The sequence below is a fragment of the Sander vitreus genome, chromosome 20 (assembly GCF_031162955.1).
Source record: "Sander vitreus isolate 19-12246 chromosome 20, sanVit1, whole genome shotgun sequence".
Lineage (NCBI taxonomy): Eukaryota > Metazoa > Chordata > Actinopteri > Perciformes > Percidae > Sander > Sander vitreus.
In genome coordinates this window covers 15,703,950-15,730,940 of record NC_135874.1, presented here as the reverse complement: position 1 = coordinate 15,730,940, position 26,991 = coordinate 15,703,950, and the positions used below count along the sequence as shown (strand labels likewise).

At 40.9% G+C, this 26,991-nt stretch overlaps 2 protein-coding genes across 2 annotated transcripts; one reads left to right on the top strand and one right to left on the bottom strand.

Annotated features, from left to right (window-relative positions):
• Window positions 1–4,032: 4,032 nt before the first annotated feature.
• On the top strand, window positions 4,033–6,663 carry LOC144535591 (photoreceptor outer segment membrane glycoprotein 2-like). Its single transcript, XM_078278129.1, has 3 exons — window positions 4,033–4,613; window positions 4,772–5,018; window positions 6,391–6,663. The coding sequence occupies exons 1-3, from the start codon at window positions 4,033–4,035 to the stop codon at window positions 6,661–6,663; spliced, it is 1,101 nt and encodes a 366-aa protein (XP_078134255.1).
• A 1,257-nt stretch (window positions 6,664–7,920) lies between these two features.
• ubr1 (ubiquitin protein ligase E3 component n-recognin 1) lies at window positions 7,921–26,761 on the bottom strand. Its single transcript, XM_078278327.1, has 47 exons — window positions 26,485–26,761; window positions 24,613–24,872; window positions 23,563–23,641; window positions 22,942–23,052; window positions 21,726–21,853; window positions 21,505–21,643; window positions 21,306–21,368; window positions 21,054–21,177; window positions 20,759–20,866; window positions 20,581–20,669; window positions 20,397–20,495; window positions 20,015–20,172; window positions 19,832–19,931; window positions 19,570–19,698; window positions 19,240–19,420; window positions 19,098–19,150; window positions 18,830–18,940; window positions 18,035–18,100; window positions 17,830–17,931; window positions 17,678–17,741; window positions 17,465–17,589; window positions 17,317–17,369; window positions 17,124–17,226; window positions 16,986–17,034; window positions 16,724–16,878; window positions 16,517–16,616; window positions 16,293–16,396; window positions 16,100–16,180; window positions 15,067–15,248; window positions 14,753–14,961; window positions 14,562–14,661; window positions 14,270–14,422; window positions 14,082–14,182; window positions 13,491–13,590; window positions 13,247–13,395; window positions 13,092–13,147; window positions 12,886–12,982; window positions 12,663–12,730; window positions 12,422–12,569; window positions 12,248–12,317; window positions 11,017–11,153; window positions 10,828–10,936; window positions 10,670–10,726; window positions 10,507–10,584; window positions 10,233–10,403; window positions 9,979–10,080; window positions 7,921–9,375 (listed from the first exon to the last, which is right to left on the bottom strand). The coding sequence occupies exons 1-47, from the start codon at window positions 26,527–26,529 to the stop codon at window positions 9,234–9,236; spliced, it is 5,208 nt and encodes a 1,735-aa protein (XP_078134453.1). The 5' UTR covers window positions 26,530–26,761; the 3' UTR covers window positions 7,921–9,233.
• Between the last annotated feature and the right edge of the window lie 230 nt (window positions 26,762–26,991).

Below are 26,991 nucleotides of genomic sequence, written 5' to 3'. Positions count from 1 at the left end.
CACCACCTCACTGGAATAAAGAACAGAGAAATGATCTTCTGAGTTCTTTGGGGTACTGAACATATTTTCAACATCTGCTGTCCACATGCCATCTACAACTACAGTACCTTATCTTGGGATGTGGCTTTCTTACTTCCATCACAGCCTTTCTGGCTAGTTGGACCAGTTCCTCTGGGGATACTGTGTTGACTCTCTGGGCCTGATACAGTTTGGCAAACAGCGGGCAGGGTGGCCTTCCTGCAAATAATCATGGTTAAATTGAATGTAGTTTATTCTATTCGGATACCATTTAAAATTCATTTAATCTGCCTTACCTTTGTTCATCAGTGGCAGCTGTGACCCTGTAGTCCCATTTACAGTGCCCCCGTCACCCTGATAAAAGAATTTAGGGAAAAAAGTAATTTCAAGGCTGAATATGTTGCATATGGTTCGCTGTATTACAAGATATTCACCTACATTGCATTCTGCAGGGATTAAAGGGTTAAAGTCTCTGCAAATAGACAAAGTCTATTACAAGCCTGGAGGAGGTACATGACTACGTTGTCACTTTCTGTGTGGCCTCTCTTCAGCAGAGCCCAGGCTTCAGAGACACAACTGGAGACCAAAGACATTGTCAACGACACACAGTAAGACAATAAGTGATGATTCAACATAGGACTGGCAAGCCATTAATGTACCAGAATATACCTGTTTAGAAGTAGCACATCTGCACAGAGCTTAGCATCCTCAGCGCTCTCTATTGCGGGTCTGGTCCAGTGGAGGTACCTTAACGCCAACTGAGGTTGCTTCCTCGTTAACAGACAGTGGATGATGCAACGATGCTGCCAGGAGAGACAGGGAGCAGCAGCCCTGGGGTTCAGCAATAGCTCCATGGAGGCCTGGGTAGGATGTAACATTACATAAAGTAGCATTCTGAGTTTTTTTTCCGAATGACATTTAATATGTCAGTTATACCTCCCCTACTTGTTGTGATAAAGAAATAAACTGGCACATTTCTTATCATCCATGAAAGAATCTTCGTTTTCAAAAGAGAGGTATACTGTAGTTTCATCCCTATTAAGTGGCACAGTGGAGCGTTATTACATTAATCATAAGCACTACTCAAATGGCCCATTAGTGTCACCTGCAGTCCATTATGGCTGCTGAAACAGACGCTAATGTAATCAACAGGATGGTTAAGTGGCCCCTGAATTGCACTCACATCCCAGTCAGCATGCACATGCTCATTTTAATGACTTAAATAGAATCAGCCACTCCCCTAATGTAAAAATCTATTTTGCTTCTTGGTTATGTACCTTGATGTGTCCGTGATCAAGCCATGATTTGTTGTGGCAGAAAGATTTAAGGAGGTCGTCCTTGCACTGCAGAAAGTTCGCCAAATCCAGAACAAAGACTGACATGAACTGTGATACATAAAAGTTAAGAACTAATAACCGGAATCAAATACACAGTATTTTAGAAATAAAGCAAAACAGAGCACGATAGAAGAAAAAAAGGACAAAGAATTTGTTGATGCTGTATTTGGATGGATACGAGTGCTTGGACTGACATGTTGTCGATATGAGGCACCAGCACAAACTTTAGCAGGGCCTGCAGATTAGGAGGAGGATAGCAATGGTCTGTGCAGTCTTCAGAAGTCCAAATGCACCCATGTTGTCTATCCAGCTGAGTCACCATACCCTGTATCAAAGACCTAAATCTTTCCATTTCTCCTTTCTCCCATCTGATCAAACATAATAAAATAGAAAAGCAGAGAGAAAATAAAGAGATAAACTTATAAGCCCAATGGTTTCAGAATTCCTCCATCAAGTCAAATCATCCGAGTTATCTAGGGGTCTCGAGACAAGCATTCCGATTTCCTTCCACATCTGAGAGATGCACTTCACCTCGTGAGCCTCTGACAGCAACAGCAGAGAACAGAAAAAAAAACTTTAGAGGCGTCATAACAGTTCATCACCTTAATATAATGTGTGTGATCTACTTGGGTGGTAGTTCCATGATGCCCCACCACTGAACCAGCCGTCCCAGCCAGATGTGTTGCTTTAGGACCCTGTGCTCTCGGTTCCAGCAGCCACGTCTGACGTCTGAAGAGCTGACTGTATCCCTGCAGACCACACATGGGACCCCTACACCTAAATAAAAATATATAAATTATAATTGTAGTAAATTCTAGTAGACGCCTTGGACCACTGGCCCTGTGTATCCAGCATGATGCCCTCAGACCCCGGGGTCCACAACGAGAAAAGGGAGCTCACATGGTGGGATCAAGGGAGCATTACTGGGGAAAAGAAATGATAGTTCATTACAGCAAAAAAAAATAGTTATTTATGAAAACATCTTATGTACTGTATACTAAAGTGTTTTAACCATAATGTAATGTACTTAGGGTATCTCAATGAACAACTTACACCTAAGCCTGGAAAACTTCTCTCTTAGACATGTTTCCATTATTAGATCAATGGATTGTGCAAGAACAGATTAAAGCGTGAACGTGGTAGTAATTATTTTGAGGAGCCTCCATACAATACATTGTAAATATTTGTTGGATTCTCATTACTTACTTGGAGACGTGGTTTAGTTTTCCAGTAGCTTCGTTAGGCTTCTCTCTTGATCTGCACAGAGGTGAGTGCTGTGTGTGTTCTGTCTGCCTTGTAGATTAGCTGACTGGCCCCGTGGCTATGATACTGTTCTCTTCTTACACAAGCTACTTTGGTACATGTCAATCCACTAATCTCACTCTCAGATAACGTTTCATTGGCTGATTTGCAGTCTGGCTGTGTGTGTGTGTGTGTGTGTGTGTGTGTGTGTGTGTGTGTGTGTGTGTGTGTGTGTGTGTGTGTGTGTGTGTGTGTGTGTGTGTGTTGAAATTAGGGGGGATGATAGCAGGAGGTAAAAATGAACTTCTTAAATGACAGAGGGAGGAAAAAGTACTCTGCTCTCTACAGCTTGGATCTTTCAGGCATTTGGCACTTTTGGCCACACCCTAGTCAGTGATGTCACAACCAGTTTTCTTTTCACAAAAAAACACCTGCTATGACATCACTTGTTGTGGACAAATGCCTGGAGAGCTGCAATGATAAGTCGATCAGTCAAATTAAATAGACATTTGAAGACATAACCTTGAGCTGTTGTAAAATACATTACATTACATTTTTAAAGGCAAAACAATTCATCAAGAAAATGATTGGCAGATTCATTAATAATGAAAATAATTGTTAGCTGCAGCCCTACTGGAAGGTGTCCACCAGTAGAGAGAAGTGTAGTAGCAGTTCCGTCCTTCCATAACTGTGTCAGTAAGTATTTAGTTACCTTAGTTGACTCTTTATGACCTTTATTTACTTTTGTATATTATATGTCCAGTTGGATGTCTCTTTTTTACTACTACAAAAATGAAAACACAAAATGGCCATCATCCATTACTCTTACAGTGCAGGGACAGTCAGATATGCGTAGGTGGCAGAAGGTGGGTCCAAATCCCTCTTGGGCCCAGGGCTGATTAATGATTAAAGGGGATTAGGAGGAGGGTCAGGACTTGGCTACTAGTCTCGCTGTGATGCTGCCTTTATACTATCTGTGTTGCTATGACCACTCGCCTCTCTCAGGACTAAATCTGAGGATGTCAGCAGGGAAACAGAGGAGAACGATGTCAGATGTTCAATGTGAATGCTGACCCAAATAAGGTAGGTACAGGACAACTGGATTTAAAAGGAAAAATATTTTTTAAACCAAATTACATCTTGTTGAACTTCTCTCAGTTTGTTTACAACTGATCACGTCATTGTATTTTGTCTTAACAGTGTTCTCCATGCATCTACAGTATAACCATAATGCAGTGTCCACAAGATATCTATCACGACTACCAGGCTAAGCTGCTTATGAGAGGACCTTCAGAGAACTGTACAACCAATCCCCCTCCCCTTGGTCCCCCACACTCCCTGGAGGATAACCTGTTCCTCACCCCTGCCCTACCTGTGTCCCACCCTTAATCCCCCCTTAGACTTAAAAGAAAATTTAGAGAGGTATAGATACACGATGGCGGTCTTGAGATTGAGGTTCACCAAGACCAAGAGAGACAAGCTGGCTCAGGTGCTGTGGATTCTGAACTGGATCTCAGTGGTGACAGGGGTCATCCTGTTCAGCCTTGGGCTCTTCCTCAAAGTGGAGATCAACAAGCGAAGAGAGCTGATGGCTGAGAGGGACATCCAGTACGTGCCCAACATGCTAATCGCTGTGGGCCTCATCGCCTGTGCCATAAACTTCCTGGGTGGGAAGATCTGCTACGACTGCGTGGACACCACCAAATTCTTGCGCTGGAAGCTGATCATGCTGCCCTACATAATTTGTACCTTCTTCTTCACCTTCTGTGTGTTGGTGGGGGCTCTGATGTGTTACAGCATGCGTGGGGAGCTAGAGGAGTCTCTGAACCTGGGGCTGGCAGAGGCCATCAGGTTCTACAAGGACACAGACACACCAGGACGATGCTTCCTGAAGCGAACTGTGGACATGCTGCATATAGAGTTCCAGTGCTGTGGGAACAATGGCTATAAAGATTGGTTTCAAATCCAGTGGATCAGCAACCGTTACCTGGATATGTCCAAAAAAGAGGTGGTGGAGTAAGTGCAAGAGAGTATATTCAAACTAAAGATGACGTAAAACATAATTTTAGTACAGTCCCAAACAAAGACACACTAAGGTCAAATCTGTCACACACTGCTGCACAAAAAGCATAATGTCAGATCCTGAGTTTCTCCTCTTTTTTCCTTCTTTCTAGCCGATTAAGAAGTAACGTGGAGGGGAAGTACCTGATGGACGGAGTGCCCTTCAGCTGCTGCAACATCAACTCCCCTCGGCCCTGCATCCAGCAGCAGATCACCAACAATTCTGCTCACTTCAACTATGAGCACCAGACGGAAGAGCTGAACCTGTGGATGAAAGGGTGTCGCCAGGCGCTGCTGGAGTACTACACCCACATCATGCAGTCCATTGGCCTCACAGTCCTCATCACCTGGCTGTTTGAGGTGAGGAGAGAGAGGTTTATAATAACATAATGTCTTAATGGGGAAGTTAAAGGGGAACTCCACTTTTTTTACACACCAAAGTTTTTTTCAGGTCTTGGGGGGTTATATGCATAATATATGTCAAAAACATTATACAGCTTATGTGGCCCCACTAGTCTGATAAATTGCCTCAAGTGACATAACTTGAGGCAATGTTGATGTCCGTAGCCCGCTTGTTTGTGTTAAAGCTAGGTTTATGCTCACTGCTAGCATAACACCTGAATCTCCAACCTAATGGCGCTTTTCCATTACATGGTACCTGCTCGACTCGCCTCGACTCTACTCGCCTTTTTTGGTTTTCCATTACGAAAAAAAGTGCCTGGTACCTGCTAACAGGTACTTTTTTTAGTACCACCTCAGTCGAGGTTCCAAGCGAGCTGAGCCAATACCAAAAGGTGACGTGAAAGTGACAGACGGGGGCGTGTCCTGAACAAACCCGCCATTTTTAAATAGTTTAGCCAGCTGTGTTTTTTTTGCTGCCTCCAGCTTCATTTGAAACAAAATGTGTCTTTTGGCTGTGGCAACAACAACACACCTTCGACGTTCTGTGTGTGTGTGTCGCGTTAGGTCACGGCAGTTTACTGCGGCGCCGCTATATAAGACGACCAGCCACGCTGAGGCGGTACTAAAATCTGCAATGGAAAATGGACGCACAGTGTGTCGAGTCAAGTCGAGGCGAGTAGAGTCGAGGCGAGTCGAGCAGGTACCATGTAATGGAAAAACGCCATAACTGTTTCTGGTCCAGTTGCATTGTGGGTAATGTAGGCACCATGGGTTTGACAAGGAAGAAGAGTGCTTGGAACAAAAAAAAAAAAGACAACATCTCTGGTTATGCTGCATCGTTTTTGATCTTTTGAAGTTGTTATGGGAGTGCAATGCTAAATCAGTGCAGTTCTCTTTAAGAGACGGGGTTCTCCAAAAAGAGCTGCATTTGTGCTGGTGTGTTGCAGTAAACTCTTCTTTATCTTAAAACTGTTTGAAATATGAGACATTATCCTCTCAGATAAGTTAAATCACTTAAAAGGTAATAAGAAAAGGTTGGCTGGTGGCTTTTTCTTTTCTCACATTTAAAAAATACATAGCAATAGCACTAACACTGTGATTGCACATTCACTTCACACACTTGCAGTACTAATCCTTGAGCAAATCTCTACTGTCATATTATCTCTAGGTCGTCCATGTAGTACCTGAAGTGGACTCTACTATTGTCCTCTACTCAGTTTAAATTACTGTAGGTCAGATACAAAATGACCCCATACCAAACGAAACATACAAAACTAGTTCTTTGACCTATTGTAATATGACTGTCACTATTATCTGTGTCTTGTTTTAGCTGTCGGTGTTGACAGGGGTTCGTTACCTCCAGACCTCCTTGGAAAATGTGCTGAGACAGGGCGACCTCGACTCTGAGTCTGATGGCTGGCTGCTGGAAAACAGCTTTATGGAAACTGCCCGTACCAACCTGAACATCATCAAGAGCCTTGGCAAGAGCAACCAGATAGACACAGCTAACAATGGAGATCCCAACATTAACGTTCCCTCCACCTCTAAAGCACACTATGGGCCGGACAATGTGCCACCAAATGAAATACCTGAAGCCAGTTGACCTTTCTCAGGCCTCAGTGAACAGCATCCCTGAAGGCCTAAGTAAGGGCCTTTTCCTCGTTACTTAAAAAGAGTTGTTACGTTACATTTATTGGTTGTATCCATATAAGTCAAGAATTAGAACTAAGAAATACCTATACCGAAGTGTTTGTGTGTGGAAACTAAAATATATTGTGGGAAATATCACACAATAATATATAATACATTTCCTAGTATGACAGTAGCTCTTTTCCAGAATGCAGATAATGCCTTGTTGACTTTTTACAACTATTAATGATGTATTATTATATTATATATTTTTTTACATCTGTCTTCTGTTTTCTGATATGTTATTGCCTGTGTATCGTGATTTTGCAACGTGTACAAAACGTCGTACAGCCGTCAGTTGCAACACTGGAATCAAAATGAACGTGAAATATGTAATTGTTTGATGAAGACAAATTAGAGATGTGAGTCATTGAAGTTGAAGCCCACATATTTTGTCTGATTTTGCTTCAAAGTATGATAGAAAATGCAGTCAACATTTTTTTGAAATTACTATAGCAAGAACGTAAGAGATATATAAATTAAATTCCACAAGTCAAAGCACCCTCTACATTAGTTCTGGTTGATAAAATCAATAGTAACATTTTTGAATCCTTGCTGTGCATTTTACTGGACTTTAGCAAACAAAGTTGTACCAATGTAATAGAGTACACATCACATCATCCATTTTTAACAGTTAAGCCATCACTACAATGACTCTTATGTGCCTCAGCAATGCCACCATGGTCTTATGAAAGATTGTCATTTTCACTGGGATGAGCAACCAAAAGCTTGACAAACACGTTCTGAGCTGGTGATGGTCGGATTTTGTTGTTTGTGATTGTTTTATAAGGGATCCAAACCAGTACACTGCAAACTAGACTTCCATGTCTTACTTTTGTTTTAATGATTAAGCCTTTGACCAATTGGCTGTCGGCAGGACATTGTCTGTTGGTCAAAGAAAGTCTGCCTTTTCTGCCTGTTTCAGGAAATATAGAGCACATGGCAGGTGAGAAGGACAATTACAGCTTAAACATTGGGGGAAATAAAAATAAAAAACTAAAACTAAATAAAAATGTGTGGTTTAATTAAGTTTTAATCATGTCTGTGAGACATTGAGTTAAAACGCAGCATCATAATTGTGAAATAAGAGAATTCTGACAATTTTTGCCTCTCACTTGATGGATGGCGCAATATTGATGATGGAAAATAGATCATTAATTGATTCTATGGGTGAGCATTGAGAAGAGATTTTTATTCCATTATAATAAAACAAATCTAATCCCCTAACACATCAGATATTATAGACACAAGCTGGATTCATGGCACAGGAGCAGTTCAGCTGTATATTGGCTACAGTCTTTATTTCCACAGCCTGGAAGTCAAATAGTACTGTCATACAACACAAAAAGGAGGACATTTTTTATTCACACATATTTACTTTTCAATAAAAAGTAAATTCCCTTCCTAAATAAAATATTGATTTTTTTTATTACTTAAATTCAATTTGTGTTAACTGGATTCCCACCACATGGTGAAATGTCACAATAATCTGTCTAGCAATGGTCCCCTCGATAAGTTTTAATCATTACAAACATACAATGTATATCTGATCATCATAATCACTTTGACCCAATAGGATTTGAGGCTTGTTTTCATTTAATTCACTCACTGATTCTTGACGTCAGTGAGGACTTACAACCATAAATGTCAAAATGTGGCTGAAATATTCAGAAAACTTTAGTGTCAAAATGTCTTCTTATCATTAAATGCATCTATAACAGGAAATCATGGAGGCATGTTACTGTATACGCCTTTCAGAATACCGAGTTTGTTTTAATACAACTTTAAAAATTATGTACTCTATACATGTTTTAACCATTACATATGCTTCTATATGTGAGTAAAGGTGACAGTAGGATGTGGCTGCATCATTTGGACCGTTTACATAATGGTCGAAAGCAAAAATGTGAGATCTCTGACCATGCCTTATTTTCAAATGAACCCAGCAACTCAACAATTATAACTTATGACAAATCATAATTGCTAACACCAAAAGAGAACGCAGAAAATTCACAGCATTACTGAGAGAAAACAAATATATAAACTGATAACTGAAACATTTTTGTGTGTATCTGATGCTTTTCTTTATTTGAATGAGCCTTTTTGCAAATAATAATTCTCTAGGAGAAACTCATTATCACAGCAGACAATCAAATTAAAACAAGGCGACTTGGGTTTACTCATTATTCATCACCCTCCACTATTCTTCCTCTTTTGACTGTCCCACCTCTCTCGACTCCAGCAGGGGTTTCATCACGGAGGGATTGGCTGTTCAGGCCTCCTCTATAGGAGGGTTGTGTGTGTGTGTGTGTGTGTGTGTGTGTGTGTGTGTGTGTGTGTGTGTGTGTGTGTGTGTGTGTGTGTGTGTGTGTGTGTGTGTGTGTGTGTGTGTGTGTGTGTGTATGCGCGCCTTAGGAGCATTGGAGCAGATTGTGCTCTATGGCTGTGCTCTTAACTTCCCGGCCACCAGAGCTGGAGCAATCATCACAACATCTGCCACTCAAAGGCAAACATAACGTTGACCACCTCTAGGCTGCGGGCAATTTCTTCCAGGATGCAGTGCTGCTGCCACAGCTGGTTCAGCTTCTTGTAGCGCTCTGGGCAAAGGTGCAATGGATTGCCCCTTCTAGAAATTAAAAGACAGAAGGCCTGATTTATTCAAGGGTTTGTCCAAAAAAACACAATACATTTCATACTGTATATGACAAAATGATGTACTTCATGGCCATGCCTATATGCTGCCTACAGAAGCAGTAATGTTTCATATGATTAGTAGTTTTCTTTCAGTGACCACATTGTTGAATGACATTAAACTCTGCAAGACTTTGATGGAAGACTTTTGCAAAATAGGACAGCGTGACTTGTACAGTGTTCTTCTGCACCAAAATGTAACTAAATATAATTAGAAATGTGTCATATAGGCTAGCTCCTAATCTGGAAATCAAGTCTTTTTGGTCTAGTACAGGACACATGGGGTCATTGATGAAAAGCACCAGGCCCAGCAAATATTTTCCAAATGCAGGTTTGTAACACAATTAGTGCAGTAGACCTAAAACTGCAGCTGTAACACTCATCGTCTGCAGGTAGTGGATGGGTTTAAATTGCAGCAGCTTTCACCTATTTGCCTGTAGGAGGCAATATGCATGTAGATATACACATGTCTACATTTGCAATTCTAAGCAGAAGTTAATAACAGTTTGGCACCTGGAAAATAAGTTAAAATTCTTACCCAAGGTGAGGATCAGTCTCCCCATAATCGTCTAGGTAAGGAGCAGGGTATGTGCTTCCTCGAGTCTTACTGGCCATCAGCACAATTTCACACTCTCTTATCCTGTCAACATGAAATCAAACTTCATTTATATAGCAAATTCCAAGCAACAAAGAATACAATTCAAAGTAAAAAAAAAAATGCAGTTAAAATCAAGTTTTAGAGCTGGAAAATAATTCTCCTATATATCCCTATAAGGCCTAGAATTGACCCACCTGAGGAACATGCCCACTCCAGCACCACAGGTAGCAGCGTGGGCGGTGCATGCTCCCACATCGTCTCCATCCAGCTGGCTGAGACAGCAGGAGCTCTGAGAGCACAGCATGGCCCCACAAAACAGGCATAGGGTCGGATGCTTCCTGTCATCATCTGTAGACTTGGGGCACCTGAGGACAAAGTACAAAGTAGACAAGTGGGTTGAACATCTCTGGCAGATTCCCCACTGAAAGGTGATAATTGAAAGGACTTCAATCCCCACTCCCCACTTACTGAAAATGGCTGGCTTGGTTGAGGAGAGCACTGTAATCCTCAGGAAGATCAATCAAACGATTCCTTCTCCTGGGGTATCTGGAGAGTTTATTGATCAATTATTAGGTGATGTTTTATTACAAAATATAAGTGTGAATAAAAGAATATAAAGGCCAAAATCTACCTGACTGTCTGGATGTTGCCTTTCATGGCTTTAGTTACAACTGGGCTCCCACTCCACCTAAGGAGGAAAAAGAATAGTCATAAAACCGCTCACCTCTCCAGTCAATATGAAAAGATCAAATACATTGGCCTTGCCTCAATGTTTATCACATACTGTACCTTTGCATCAGTGGAGTAACAGTGTCTCTGTGGTCTTGGAAGAGCTGGAACACATTAGAGGGTAGTGCCAAGTAGCTGCATAGCGCCTCCATCTGACCTTGAGAGGTAACTGCAAAGACCCAAAATGTCACCTTGAATTCATTAAATTGTCATTTGTAGTATGCTAAAATTATATAATATTTCACCTACCAGCAGTACTAGAAAGCTCCTCTGGAGGATGTACTCCTGTAAGGCAACTGAAAAAGAGAGCAGCACAGCGCAGGAAAGGTTCGATTCCTCTATTCACCCTTTCTGCCACAGAGCTGCCGGACACATCTGGAATCAGCCTGATGAGCAAACCCCAGAACAATCTGTCAAACAAGCTGAGGGCAGTCCACATTACCGTGTACATCACTGAGCATGCAGCATGGAAAGGGAACAAGGAGCAAAGTTTGCCTCTACTAAGTGAACATTTGTTTCCATTACAACCAGGTGAGGTTGATTCCTGTCTAGTTTGATTATGAAGCAGGCTAATACAAAATAAATGTTCATGTTCCTAAGAAAAAAGGTATTTGGTTTTAACCCTAGGACAGCATTTACAATGGCAAGGGTTCAAAAACATTTTTGTTTTTTTTCCTGTCAAGAGCTGCCATTTAAATTGTTAACGAACAGAAATGCAAATCATTTAGTTTCAGGTTTGAAAAAGAACAATTTTCTCCTTATTGCAGGGTAAAAGGGACGGTCAAACTGAGCTTACAAATTAATGTGGGTTGGTAGAAATGCAGATTTCAAACAAACCTTTGTGGGGAAAAAACTAATTTGCCACCAAGGAGCTTACATTTTTAGAGACTCAATTTCAGCAGCAGTAATTCTTTGGACACAGTTCCATTTTAATTTTTTTTACTAGATAAATTCTGAGCTTAGTAGTGTGACCTTTAGAAGAAATATTAAGCTTTCACCTAAATAAGAAAAAGAGACGTTCATTGAATATATGTATACATATTTATCAGCCAATAATTTCGACTCACATTTTGTATTTTATTTTAAATTTCATAATCAAGGTAACACACATCTTTTAGCTAATATTCTGTTCGTGAGTTTTGAACTCACATGAATTGCACGTCTAAACGCATCATTATACAGCCAGGAAACCTATTCCCTGCCCTGCTTGTCGTAGCGTTAAATGGTTGTTGCTGCATGTTGCTGTGTATGCTGGCATTTTTAACAAAAATTGGTGTGTCATTCAGTAGGGTAGGGAGAGTGTACCTTATTCACTTTTAGTTTGCCACGAAACTTATAAAAGATAACTGAAATTTAAAAAATAAAAACTACAAGCAATTCAGATCTCATACATACTACTGACTAAATGTCAAACAAAATTAGCTCATTTTGCTCATGTATTTTGCCAGAGAAATAATATGATGATGAGAAACACTTGTACCACACTGTAGTGTACAGCTCTGATGCTGCTCTCGCCTCCTCCGTCTCCTCTCCAGCCACCGCAGGGAAATCTAAGTAGAAATGACACCTTTATTTAATCATCCTTGTTATTGTACTACGTTCTAAAAAGGTAGTTCAGTAAATGAACCAGAATGTATGGTTTTGCGGTTTGTACCTTTAGAGGAAATGAGGACCTGCAGCATATGAGCCATGGTGACTAGATGCAGGATGTGCAGGTGGTTGTAGGCAGAGCTGACTGCAGACGGCTGTAAGTCTACAGCCTCCTCCTGATACAGTGCAGGTATAGACAACACCAACCCCACCTGACAAAACACAACAAGAACTTGAGAGATGAGGACAAGACAAGTTGGAGTCTATCATTCTCAACAAAGCTGTTCCCTCTAGGTAGAACCTACCAGAAGATGGAAAAAGTCCACCTCCAGAAGAGAAGGGCTGTTTTTTCTGCCAATGCCCGGAAGCAAAACTGGGGAAATAAGTCAGTTATGACCACAAGCCATAACATATAGCACATTTCATACTTGGAGGAAAACACAATATGCTTTACATGGAAGAAAGCGGTGCAATTTCTACAATTTTTACTTTTCAAGTAAATGGATGTATTCTTAAACAACCACATACCCCCCAACATGTCGTGGAAGTGCCTTTGAATGACAGCCTGGGAGCTCTTAAGTCTCTGAGCTGCTGAAAACTGAACAATTGCCTTCAGACCTGCAAGCTAAAATAGAGAAGCATTTCAGAAACTGATGTCTGACCAAGTTAAACCTAAACCATAATACATTACATGCATTATTTGACAGCTGTTGACGAGTCATGAGGCATCCAACCTGTCTGTTTTGTAAGGACCCAAACAGTGGCTTTCCCTCTTCCTGCAATATGTTTTCTGTGAAGACATGTAAATGTTTTTTTTTAATTAAATTGAAAACTAAACCACCAAAAAAGCGACAGATTGACACAATAAGCCTTGTAACTCCTACTGTACCTATGGCCTGAATAGTGAAGGCACATGTGTTCCAAGCCATAATGGGCACAAGTGGGCACAGCTCATTGGGTGCCGTCTGCAGTCCCACCCTGTGAACTGTGGTGGCGCAAACAACCAGCATCTCCGCTATGCTGTCGGAGAACTTCCTCCTGAAAACAACCACCAGCATAGAGTTCAAACTTGTGTGCTAAACAAAAAACATAGATACTTGAGAGACACCAAAGGAGCTGACAGTGTCACTCACGGTTCTTGTACACCATAGCTCAGAATGGATCTAAAGTCTGATTGACCCTCTCCACACAACCCCGTGTCCCCATCAACACTACTGCCTTCTGTGTTGCAATCTGCACGAGAGAGAGAAGATCAATTATAATCACCGGAGTGTCACACATCACAAACAACTAGGCATAATAACATTGGATGGCACTCATAAGTAATAACTACTAAAGCTGAATAACTGATATCGAGGTAAGCCACAATCAGAAAACGGGTACATGCAGAGACTAGCATAAGGCTGTTTGTGAAGACCGTACGCTGCAAAATAAACAGTAAAAGTCCTCTATCAAATTAAGCTAATTATAGCTTTTAATATGAAGCAACTGCAGTGTTCACATAAACAGCATACTAACATAACAGCCTTCACATGTGAGTCTGCCAGGTTAGTTGATGCTCTACATCCATATTGGGACATTTTGTGCATGTTTTCCATTGGTTTGGTGGTTTGGTGGATCAGTGGCTGAACCTAAAACCTCCCACAACAGCAATGCCACATGTCTTCTTCTGTGCCACCCATCCAAAGATATGCAATCATGGTATGTTGAGTATGTCTTCTTACCATTATCCTGAGTGACTGACTTGAGTCCTTTAATCCTGGCAGAGATGATCTGGATCCAGCGAGGCAGGGTCAAATGCTGTCCAATTATCTCTGCATTTTCACTGTACATGGGAAACAAATAACTTCTATACATTTGTACAACCAACAATCTATTGCAGATTGGCATGAAGAAGGTGGACTGGACTTACTAGTTAAACGTTAGTGTTTCAAACGGGATGAGAGGGACAACAGTGTTGCACAGAGACTTGCATAGGGGACACAAGTACTCCCCATTCTCCAGGTCGATGATCAGCTCAGCATGGAGCCGGTTCCTGGTCATATTCTGAACAGCCTCAAAATATCTGAAAAATATAGAGAATAACACCTTAATGGCAGATTAACTGTCAATTGTGCCTTCTAACGGACCACACACACGCATACACACAAAGGGGAGCGCTGACAGAATAATAATTAGCAAATTTGGTTCTTGTAATAACTCACTTCTGCCAACATGTGGCATGCATGACATGTCCACAGCTGCCAGTGTGGGTGCCAACTGCCAGTTCAGGAGGCATGAAGAGGGGATATGATGTGCCTGTCCCTGAAGAGATAAATACAATGCACATATGAGTCAAATGTATCAGCGTCAAATTACAGTTACAATTAAATTAAATGATAGTAAATGGACTGACCATCTGCTCTATTGGTCGGTATCTTTCCTCTGCACTGTGTCAGAACAGTGGACCTCTGGACACACGCAGTCAGCACCATGGCAGGAGCCTGGGCCACAACTTCCTGTTCTTCCTGACAAAGAATGCAGGTGAGCACCTCCCTCCCGGCCGGAGAGGAGCCTCGGTGGGGCCCGATGGCTACACACAGCTCCCTGTGCTCCATGAGACAGCTAAGGGGAATAAACGTAACCCAAAATAGAATTAGCCAAACACTAAGCTAAAAACACACTTTTTATTTTTTTTATTTTATTTTTTTAATAAATGGTCCTTCTCACCTCTCAGTAGATGTAACAGGTTCTCCCTGTGTCCCACTCTCTGGCATGTTCTCATACAGCATCTTGTTTGACTCAATGAAGTTTTTCTGCATTGCTGACATCTGGGCCATAATCTTCTGCCGGTGAAGTTTGGCTGCCTCTGCCTTCCTTTTGCGCTCAGCTTTCTCTTTGTCCTGAGCACTCTAATAATAACAAGTCAGACAGCAAAACTTCTCAATACTGAGAAAATACACAATGCAATGTAGTTTGTGTTGTTTCTTATAATTTCATGACAGAGAGCTATATTGTGTTTGGCACCTTAACACCTTAAATCTAGAATCACTTCCACCTTTCAATACTTTTTAAAACCTTTTAAAGTCAACTCTGACTGAACAGTGCAATTGCTCTTAACTAGGTGCCCTTTAAGTTGTATGTCTGTATTAGCTTAAGTTAAGTGTAATGAATTGTTTCTGTTCTAGTATGTATAGTGTATGTATAGAGATTTGTGGTGTAGTATGTAACCTTTGTCCTGTCTTTTATGTATTTTGAAACTTTTTGCCGCCAGTCTTGGCCAGGACTCCCTGGGAGAAGAGTTACTGTAACTCAATGGGACTTTTCCTGGTTAAATAAAGGTTGGAAATCAGATCCAATAGGAAGCCAAATGAATGGTGAGTTGGGATGCTGTAACCTAGGACGGGGGAGGTTGTGTCATGTAAAGACAGGGCAGCTCTGAGCTCTACAAGACGTCTTTTAATTTGGATAATTGTATCTGCCCCCGAAATAGAGTTACAACTACAATTGTATTGTTGGAGACAATGGCATAAAGCTCTGTTGAATCTGTTATTTCATCTGCACTCATGCAACCACCAAATCTTCTAGTTACCCTGCCCAGAGCCTTCTTTGTAAAAAGCCCAGTTACTAACACTCACTGTGGCAGTATAGAACTTAACCTATAAGTACTTTAGTACCTAAAATAGAGCAAGCAAAAGTTAAGACCAGTCAATTGTATCGTTAAATGCACAATTTTTATTTCATCATTTATTGTTTTTTTTACCTCCTCTGGCTTGGTTGTATCCATGCTCATGGAGGCAGTTGGACTGGACTTCTCTCTAAGGCACTTGACAATTTCAAACATCTAGCAGAAAAAACATTCATATAAAATGATGAAGGTAACTACAAAATAAATGCATCAGTCTACAAAAATTAACTGTCGGAGATAAAAATGTATTAAATACTAAATAGCCTACCTGTAGAACCCATTTGACCATGTCGTTTTGAGCTTCAAGGGAAGGAACAGCCTTAATCTTGGACAACAAGAGGAACACTGACTTGCCATGTTCTGAACCGATTCCTGGAAGAACAGAATAGACATTTATGTCACAAAACCAAACCAGTTTATAGCTTTGAGAACTATGTTGAATAGTGAGTGAGTGATGAAAAGATCCTACAAAACAATTTGTTTTTTACTTACTGCGGGCCTTGAGGCTGAAATCAAAGGTCACTTCCTCCACGGTGCTATGCTCAAGCTGCGTTTTCTCTTCAAGCAATGCCTGACCTATCAAGTGCAGGGCCTGTGTGGTAAATGCATGCATTTTGTTACTGCAAGTGGTTTAAATAATTAAAGGCAAATTCTGAGCAAGGCAGACTCTGTAAAGGAAAAAAAACATTTAATGTGTACCCTCTGGATCATGGCTTCTGTCCAATGAGTCGACCGGTCCTCTGCAGCTCTCTGCAGGACACGTCTCAGGACGTGGATGATTATGTCACAGCAGAGCAAACGCACTATGCTGGAGAAAGCTAGGCAGAAGGCTGGAGGTACCGGTGGACGCAGAGCTTAAAAAGAGGGAATGTTAGTAGCGCTGATTAATTTGCAAGTGGAGTACAGATTGTCACATTTTGTAGCTATACATAGGTGTGTGCAGAGCAAAGACATTGATCACCTTTATCATTGCCCTCCTGAGTCCTCCTCTTCTTCTGAGACTCTTCTGCCTGCAAACCGTAAAAGATAACGAAATGAGGAATATTAAACAAAAGTTGTGTCAATTTAACGTAAAACTGGTGTTGAGACATTGCATTACCTTGCTATGCTGTGATCTTGAATAATGGTAGAAGAAAGGGTTGAATTCTACCAGACACTCTTTTTTTAGTCCATACAATCCATGCCCTGACACACCCGGTTTTCTTAAAACAGTGCAGAACAGACAGATTAAACCCACTCTGGAATGACTATTAAGGAGAAAATTCATAAGCTCTTTCACAGTCTTTACATACTTGAAGGTGGCAACTTTGGTAATTACAGTCTCCAGGCCTGTTTCATGGCTCTCCTACAAAAAAAACATTTTAACTTGTTATCAAATGATTATTCCCTTATAAAAACGTAGATACTAATTCTGGAATTTAGACAGTATGTGCAGCTTACGTTCTCTGGCAGACCCTTGACCAGGCTACTATGAGCCATGGGCTCAATGCACAGCAGGTGGATAACCTCCCTCATTGTCACGTCCTCTTTGGTCACCTGACTGACACCTGGGACATAGCGTTCACCTGGAAACACAAGACACAGACACTATAGAACAGTTTCTATCCAACCAACTAACTTCCCAAGTTTGATTCGTAGGATGTGACTCTGTACCAATAATGACGATAAGGAGGTACAGCATCTCTTCTGTCAAGCGGTTCCACTGTGTCAGTTCATCCTGCAAATTGTGCTGCATTTCATCACTAAGTAGAGCATTAGGTGGCATAAAGTTTTTTTTTCTGAATGATAGTTGAGGTGTTGCTTACCTGGTCTTTGCTTGAACAACTTCCATTAAAATAATCAAAGAGCTCAAATCTCAACAAGACCAGCATGAGGAAGTGGTTGGGGTCCATTTTGGAAGCAGCTATCTGTAAACAATTTGTAGGGACACATAGTTTATTATATAAATGGTGAAGAGTAAGAGCATGAGAAAAATCCTCAAGACAGTCTCAATGTCTGATTGCTACCAACCTGAAGCATGAGAATATCCTTATCGTACATCTCGTCCCTGCATTTTACATCCTGATAGTAGTATACCTGACCATGTGAAAAAACAATGAATGTACTGGTCATTTGTTAATTGAAGAAACAATAACAGAGAGCATACTGAATAAAAGCAATGCCTTGAACAGCCAAAGGTAGGTATTTGGATATTTGTGTTTTTTTTAAATACTGTATAATAACAGAATCCTTCCAAATGAAGGCCTTTAATTAAAACCGAATGACATGTGTAGCAGCGCAGTGTTTTCCATTTTAGCTCCATTTTCTCTTCTCTCCTTTGATCTCCATGTTTCACAGAGGGAGGGGCTTTGCACACACCCACACACACCCAGTGCAGAGCAGAGAGAAAGGTCCAGTGACGACTTGGCAGTCTGCTAACTTGTTGGTCTCGCAACCAATATTAGCTGCTCTTTCAACAATGTGAGACTGAAAAAAACATGCATGCAGGCTAAAATTCACTGTGGTATTCTGTCGGGATTAAGATATGAAAGCGATTAGCAGATGGGCTAATTTATGAAGTGTAAACACTGAAACACTGCAGCACTATGCCGTCCATCTCAGCTGAGAACAGAGAAATGTCAGGATGACAGTCTACGAGGTCTGTGTGGTTATACAGCAGCAGCTTTCATTCATTCAGTCATTTTCAGACGCTTTAATAAAGGTAAACACAGTGAACTGGCTTGCATAAAGCCACTGCTGTTGATTAGTACCCAGGCTTCAAAGCCCAGAAAATGGTATTCGGGACAGCCCTAGAATGCAGTATACCTGGCTGACTAATGAGAGCCCGTTTCTGCGCCACATTTCAGCTGAGACCTGTGCAGCCAGCACCACACAGCGTAGGGGATGCTCTGCCAGCTGGGTGCAGTCAAAGCTCTCCTGCAAAAGACGGAGAAAAACCTTAACTCTCTAAAGCCAGCAGCGGAAGTTAAGACTGTTTATTCAATAAACACAACAACACAGCACACACTGAACCCTGAAATCAGTAGCTTACTAAACATTTAAAATCATACTTTTTTTTTTTCATGTCACTTACAGAATCATCCAGACGTTCAACTGCCCCTGTCCTGCACAGAAGTACATACAGGCCTAGGGATTACAATGTACAGAGGAGTAAATTGACAGTAACAGAAAAATACCAATAAATCAATAGGAGTCTGAAATATAGGTTCTCCTACCAGCCAGTAGCCTGGAGATTGGCACATGTATGCTGACAGGCTCCTGAGAAACTTTGTATGGACGAACATGGAGGATGTGCTTGCACATGTAGTAGTCAGTGGCCTCCCTGTGGAAGGGCTGGTTATTGCACTGCATCAGGGCTTTGTGGCACTCTTCAAATGCAAGCTGCAAGATCTCGTCCTGAAGGGGCAAACAAGCAATAATTGACCACAGCAATTCACTCCTCAGCCTATTCTAAGTGAATGGAGAGTAAGGGAGGGGGTGTTAATAGTTATGCTCCCTCTATTTGTAGGATAATTGTTTGATGGACAAATTGTATGACAACTCACATCAGAGGAACACCAGTCCTGAAACATAGCAAGAATGTGGCGAAGCTGGATCTGAAGAGAAAAGCCAGCCTCCCATTCTGGCTCTACTGCAATGTGTTGACCAAACTGGCGCTTCACCTCCTCCATACCCTGATAAGGTATGTGAAAGAAGGCCAGGATTCATTAAATATATGCTTTGTCAAGTTACTGTAACCTGATGTACAGTAATAGCCCTGGTATTACACACTATCAAAGAATGAATTAGGGTTGAGATAATTATTACCTGCATGCATTTGAGAAGCCCAAGAAAGGCTTTGAATCCCTCTATGAACTCTTTCCGCAGCTCTTCAGTCCATATTGAGGGTTTACTGATCAGAATATACCTGAGAGACAGAAGTTACATCTTAGATAAAGACCAAGAAAGTTAGGAACGAAAAGTTATTTAAAGTTTTGCCTGTTTAATGACCTGAGGTCGTGGAAGATGACCTGGATGCGTGCAAACTTGTCAGAGTTGTAGCCAAGGAAGAAGAAGCGATTGTTGTCATCCAGATGTTCACGCAGCAAATCCATGACTGTACCAACTATCACTTTAATGACATTGCCCTCTTCAATCAGCTGTCTGGCCTAGAAAAGAAACAGGAATGTGAGGACAGAGATGGATGTTAAGGCACACACACACAGAGAGAGAGAGAGAGAGAGAGAGAGAGAGAGAGAGAGATTTTAATATATATTTTAATATTAGACCATCTTAAAGAAGAATATTGTGTTTAAAGAATAAATATGAAAGATAGATAACATTTAGCCCACTATGACACAATATCTACATTGATGCCCTAATAAACACTTACCAATGTGGGTACAGTGAATATCTGAACAGACAGAGCAGTGATGGATATACTCCTGTCATGGTCATCAATTATGAAGTCCTTTTGAAGCTGCTTATAATGCTGAAAAGACAAAGATGAGGCATGTATTCATTTAAGCAGGTGAAAGAATTGGAATTAAAATGTAAAACATTTCCTCCCGGTTTACCTTTGTAAACTCAATTGCAAAAAGCCTCTTGAACTCTGTCTCCATTAGCATGCTACAGAAAATCAGTTCATGTACTATCTTGCGAGCTCCTTAAGGAAACAAGAAAAAAAACTTCATGTTATTGTCATTTGGAATAGAGTTGAGATTAAGCTGGTACTGGAAATAAAGCTCTACTTGCCTTTGTACATCCTGCCATCGTGCAGCATGAGTCTGCTGATGAGGCAAGGCTGGTCTCTGTCTATGTTGGCCTCTAATGCCACCTGACAGAAGGCCTGTCGGAAGCCCACTGCACATGACACACATACATAGGTTCCCAGTCACATGACATGAAAGTGTGCACGGAAAACTGAGGATTAAACGGTGTAGATATTTTTTTCTAAAAAACGAACACATCAAAAGGTGCACAATCAATAAATAATGCTGTGAAGTTTGTGTGATGCAACTGCATGTATGGTGAAGATGATGCCAACAACCTGAGTAACTGATGATCTTTTGGAACCAGGGGCCAAGGCGCAGAACAAAAGTTTGATGAGCCATTACTGCTGCGTGAAGGATCTCCACACGTAGTGGCTGCAGGGAAATGTGCTCGGAGTTGGACTGCAACACAGCAGTAAAAGAGTTAGAGCTCACTTGGACATGCAAATCTGGACAATAATAATTACAGATTAAGATCAAGACTAAAGTTATTCTAAATGTCTGGTCTATAGTCAGTGGCTGGTGTTTACCCTGATGAGATCTTTTGCTTGCTGGCAGGAACGAAGGGTTCCCCTCTTTACTGCCCGTCGACCCTGTAAAACGGTTAACAATAATTACATAATGGCATAATATGCAGTGGATATGACGAGTGCATGCATAGGAGCTTTCCTTTGACATGACAGTATAGTAAAGCAAAGGTTATGAGCACATGAAACCATAAAGAAATACCTCCTTGTCAATAAGTGCTGTGTGTGTTTGAGCGTCAGCTTGATCACAGTTAACAGAACGCTGCAGGGTGTAGATCACATGGTCGTACGAGTGGTGCTCATCATTGTACAGTACACAGTAGTATGCATTGTCTTTTGTCCTGCATGGATGGATAAATACAGTGTCAAAGTTAAGTTGTGTGATTTGCATATGGATTTTGCATGGGATTAGACGGGCCATACCGGGGCTGGAGTTCTGCTGAGAGCTCAAGGTTCTCCTCCCACACCAAGAAATCTGTGACGTAGTGCAGCAGTATCCGGAACAGCCTCTCAGCACGCTCATATATCTCAGGCTCCAACACGCACTCGTCCTGCACAAAATGAGGCAATCACACAGGACATACATTTTTTGGAGCACACCACTGACAGAAATTGAGACGAAAAGAATTCTACTTTGCAGAAAATGAAGCTAATCTGATGATGGAGAAATTTGTTGTAATAACCTTTCCTAATTCCCTGTTTCCTGTGCCAGCAGTGACTCTACAATATGACATGGAGCTGGTCTAAATATTTTGCTTAATAAGATCTACACACGCAGCTGGCCCAGTGAAGTTAATATCAAATCCCCTGAGAGCAAACATTTCACATGGAAGCTAAGTATTTCATACAAATGTCTGACATTTAACACACAAACCAAACCAAACATACAGAGAGTCTGTATATTTACACCAGTCTCTACGTCACACTACAGTGTGAGAACAAGCACTGGAATCTACCACAATCTTAACAAAAAGAGGTCTAAAACAGCATGATGGGTTTTCATGTTTAGTGTGGAGATGTGTTCATGGTCATGTGATGTGTCACTGCATGTTAAGTACAGGTTCAGATCTGGTGTAGAAAAAACAAAGCAGCCTGCCAGACTGGGTGCCAGTAATGTCTCTGTTGTAAGGAGCACCTGCTGTTTACGGAAACAGGCACAGAGCCATCAAGCTGTACGTCTGCTCAAAGCCCATGAGCAGGATCTTATCAGAGAAAAGCCCAAACACTGTGATCAGCAAAGAAAGGCCTGACAGACAACTGCTGAACAGCAGAATCAATCGTCAACATATACCAGCAGCAGTGTGGTAGAAGAAGCTGTAAACTGAATGCATCCCTGCACATTTCAGCAGGATTTAAGCAATTGTAGAAAGGCTGCTTTGACCCAGTATCACCGACAACGGTTTTCAACAAGCTTTTCAGCATCAATCACCCTCCCAATCTCTTAACCTAGTTATAAATGTTTTCAGTTGGTGCAGGTCAATAAAGTGCTTTTCTTTCTCGTTTCCGGAGCCAAAGCCACAGCCAAGAGAGCAGCATCCAGGACTAAGATGGGAAAATAAGCATTCTGGGGTTCACTGACACAGAATGGGACAAGAACGCCCCTCCCACGTCCCTCTTTCCGCTCTATTATGTAACTCACCGTTTCCATGGCGGTGGCTGCCCCTGGGTTATGTTTGGAGCAACAGGGGCCAATCTTCCAGGCTTCTACATCCCCACAGTCACAGAAGCCCCCGCCAGAAGATGCATGCATCTGGGAAAAAATTTACATACTGTATATCACAATGGGAGAGTAATGAATACACACAACAGAAGTTAAGTTGTTAAACTATGTTAGCTGTGATAATGCATTATTATGCAACACTGGGGTTTGAACATGAAAGGCCAAAAATAAGTAAGTTAGATAGATAGATAGATAGATAGATAGATAGATATAATATATCAAACATAGATTTTAGTACATCTAGAAATATGTTGTGTTTTTTCCCCAAAGTTTAGGGAGGGTAATCAAGTTGACTTTATAGCACACTGTGAACAGACGTGAATCATAGACACTGTAATTGACAAGGGAAAGATAAGATGCTTTAGTATGTGTGGGCCATAAAGAAATCTCACAACATAAATCCAATGATGAGTGATTTTCTATTATTCCCATTTATCCACGGGGGAAGAAGCAGACTGCAACCGATCTAAATTACATGTTCCAAAAAAACATGTTCATTTGGATTTCATTAAAAATGCAAACATTTATATTGACACCAACCTTGTAACGATGGCTTTTGTGCACGCTATCCTGGAAGCAGTCCATGCACAGGACACAGGTGGGATCTATTGCACAATCCCTGCAATGTGTTGAAGATGATTTGTTACTTGAGCGAGCAAATGACAACAAAACTGTATCATCTGAGGCTGAAGACATGCCACTGTAGTTACTGTCCAAACTGAAATGGATAACAACCTCTCCTGCATTATTTAAACATTAGTCTATATACTTGTTGTTCCTCTTCCGGGATTGCTCCGTTGCCGCCGGAAAATCCGCCGGATTTCACTCATTTAGGCCAGATATCCGTTGCCTTGGGGCTTCCTTTGTGTTGGCATTTTAAACTCCGGTCGATTTATGAGGACCATGGTTAACTTTTTCTCAGATCTCTGCAGGGTAAATCCAGACAGCTAGCTAGACTATCTGTCCAATCTGAGTTTTCTGTTGCATGACTAAACGTAAACATGTTCCACCAAAACAAGTTCCTTCCGAACCTATTTTGCACCGCGGCTTTTCTCCGGTGCTTAGCGCTGCCCAAGACGATTGTGATTTAGTTTAGTTGTGTTGATGCTGATTCACTGTCATTGACTGTTGTCATATTGATTATAGTATCACAGGACTGGTTTCATACAGAAGCAAACACACCTTTGCCTCATTATACAGTATATTACAGCTACCTGTTTTCAATGACTCTATGTACTCATTTTAAGACACTTTTTTTATGTACACACACAAAACTGAGAATACACCCTGGTCTTTTATTATACCTAATTATGCAAGGATGTACCAGTAATTTCTTAAATACGACTCTGTGGCTTTATACAAAATCCAGTAACCGCCACTGGGGCCGAATACAGTTTTCTTTTACCTGCATTTCATGTCTAAATGTTAGCAACAACCAAAACATTTTTTTTTTATATAAATATTGACATTAATCATCCAGTACTCAACATTAATAATAAGAGCAAATAAACACCTAGTATTTTATCATAACTGCTATTATTATTGCTGTTATAACTTGTTTATTAAAGAAGATCTGAAATGTTTTTAGACCTGCAGGAGTAGACAGTCTCTCCTTCTTTGAAGACACGTCCACAGAGCTGGGAGGAGCTGCTGCCCTGCTTGAGCTTCTCCAAACCCTCCTGAGGAGCCTCTCCAAACAGGAAGCACTCCAGAGGGTAGAGGAGTCGGCTCTGCATGAGCTCCTCTTCCTCCTGAGGGCTGGACTCCTTTTTCAGGCAGAAGATCTGTGGCACCTGGTCCTTCAGGTAGCAGAACAGCTCTGCCCTGCTGTCTGCAGCCTCCAGCCATTGCTGAAAGACAACAGAGAAAAGCATGACTCACCACACACTCCACTTTATGACTCATAACCACATTTATAAGCCAGTATTTTCATAGTGATACACAAGGCATTATGTTTACTAAGTAACAATTCAACTTCAAATCTTGGTTTAAGGGCTTTTGATAAAGATGTAGTCGTTTGCAATAAAGGCAGAAATATGTTATTTTGTATTGACTGCTGCTAATGCTACCACAAAGCACAAGTTGTTTTGTCTTTAAAAATCTGAAATGGGGAAACATGCAACACAAACAGCCTGGCATTAAAATAAAAAAAATCTTATTTTTAATAGTTATTAGTAAGGAAGTAGTCACACTGCTTTCTCCTAATGTCTGCCAAATTAATGAAGCCTTTTCACTTCCTGTATTAGCTGGCAGCTGGGTGAAAAGCACCATGTACACAGGGTAGTTTTTTACTGTTGGAATTGACAGACATCTATGAAGCTAGAATGACTAATATTGGTACCATCTATATATTATATCATACAGTATGGTAGAGAACACGTTAAAAATGAATTAAATAATCAACTATTAATAAAATATCTAAATCAGTGACTGTAAGGTGATCTTTGGTAATTCAGCCTAAATTTGGGAGTGTGTATAACACTTGGATTGACTTCTTTATATTAAAAAGGGTAGAACCATAGGCCTAGAAAATACTTTCTTCTTTCAACGCCCTATGGAAAGTGTAAGCTGAAACGTTGCAGTTTTACATGATAAACATTTTACAGTACTCACAGCTGTGCATGAATTTGGATTCCTATACAGTGTCCTGTTTTACACATGCATGTATGTATTGCGCCAGGATTTTTTTTCAATTTCATTTCATAAATTTTTTTCAGCATTCATACTGGCAGTTAACTGCTGTAGTGGAATACTGCACATTGTACGTGGAGGCTCGAGTTACACTAAATAAAATATATTATCCAATCATTTTCATATTTTAAAGTGCTGGCTCTGCAAGGTTTGGCCACATCTGCTGCAAACAATGTATGTCATTTTGTTTGTTGTACTCCATCAAGTCAATGTAACCGCAAGTGACAAACTGTAAATATCTAATGTAACAAAATCATATCCAAGTAACGTTAGGCCATTTTCACTTACACAACGCGAACAACATTTTGGACAATAGTTTATGACTAACAAAACGTTGCAAGAGTTTGAGGTCGGAAAACAATCGGGACAATGGTGCTTAAAATTGATAAACTCATGCAAAACTCATGTTGAAGCGCTTTGGACAAAGCGCCCACCAAAATAACACAGGGTGGTTATTAACACAACGGACAACACTGACATATTTCCCCAGACTGTGTTGTGTACAACAAGTACTGGCTCCAAAAACAGCAACATACACTCACTGTTGTAAGCACTAAGCAGTAAATATCGCAGCCTCTGTAGAGACATTTTAACCATTTAGGTAGCTAGCACAGGAGCTAACCACGAATGCTAACCTGGTAAGTAGATGCCCTTTAACTGCCCGGTCACACTATTTTGTAGAAAGGAATTAACAAATTACACTTCAGAGTTTTGTCCTTGAGTGGCAGTAACCACTGACAGCTAGCTATATTAGCTGTTTAAAAATCATACCTTGCTGAGCTCCAGTCCGTCTAAGGATTTCTCACCCTCCGCCATATTCCATTTGCCGTAAAGGAGGTGTCACTAGGAGACTGTTCCACTTGTAATCGAAACCTTTTGCGACGCTATTAAACCATAATTTGAACAGTTATAAATATTTGAATGTAGTTAAGCACAGATATGCTAGTTTATTAATCAAATAGGACACTTATTTATTAAAATTTCCCGTCAATATGCCTCTGGTCAAAGCAAGCATTTTGTAAACAAAACAATCTGATAGACTCGCCCTCTGGTGGACAATTATTAGCTAGGTTAAGGGACGTCATTCCCAGCTCCGAGTTCCGAGGTAAATGGAACGCACCATCTATAACATTTTTGTCAATTGTTGTTATATTACGGACAAAAAAAGTAACGAGACACTTTTTGGATCAGTGTCTCTATGTATAGTAGTTGCATTGCTCTGAGTGTCCCACACAGCCAGTGATTTCCATGATGTCGCTGGTATAAATGTATAAAATA

Bases quoted from the DNA above. Each gene is read 5' to 3' on its own strand.
- ubr1 (XM_078278327.1), bottom strand. From the start codon at position 26,529: ATGGCGGAGGGTGAGAAATCCTTAGACGGACTGGAGCTCAGCAAG. The intron at 23,053-23,562 runs GTTGGTGTCAAT...ATTTTTTCCCAG, and splicing joins ACAAAAGCCATCGTTACAAG to ATGCATGCATCTTCTGGCGG. The intron at 19,932-20,014 runs GTCATTAAACAG...TCTGTCTCTCAG, and splicing joins GTCATCTTCCACGACCTCAG to GTATATTCTGATCAGTAAAC.
- LOC144535591 (XM_078278129.1), top strand. From the start codon at position 4,033: ATGGCGGTCTTGAGATTGAGGTTCACCAAGACCAAGAGAGACAAGCTG. The intron at 4,614-4,771 runs GTAAGTGCAAGA...CCTTCTTTCTAG, and splicing joins TCCAAAAAAGAGGTGGTGGA to CCGATTAAGAAGTAACGTGG. The intron at 5,019-6,390 runs GTGAGGAGAGAG...GTCTTGTTTTAG, and splicing joins TCATCACCTGGCTGTTTGAG to CTGTCGGTGTTGACAGGGGT.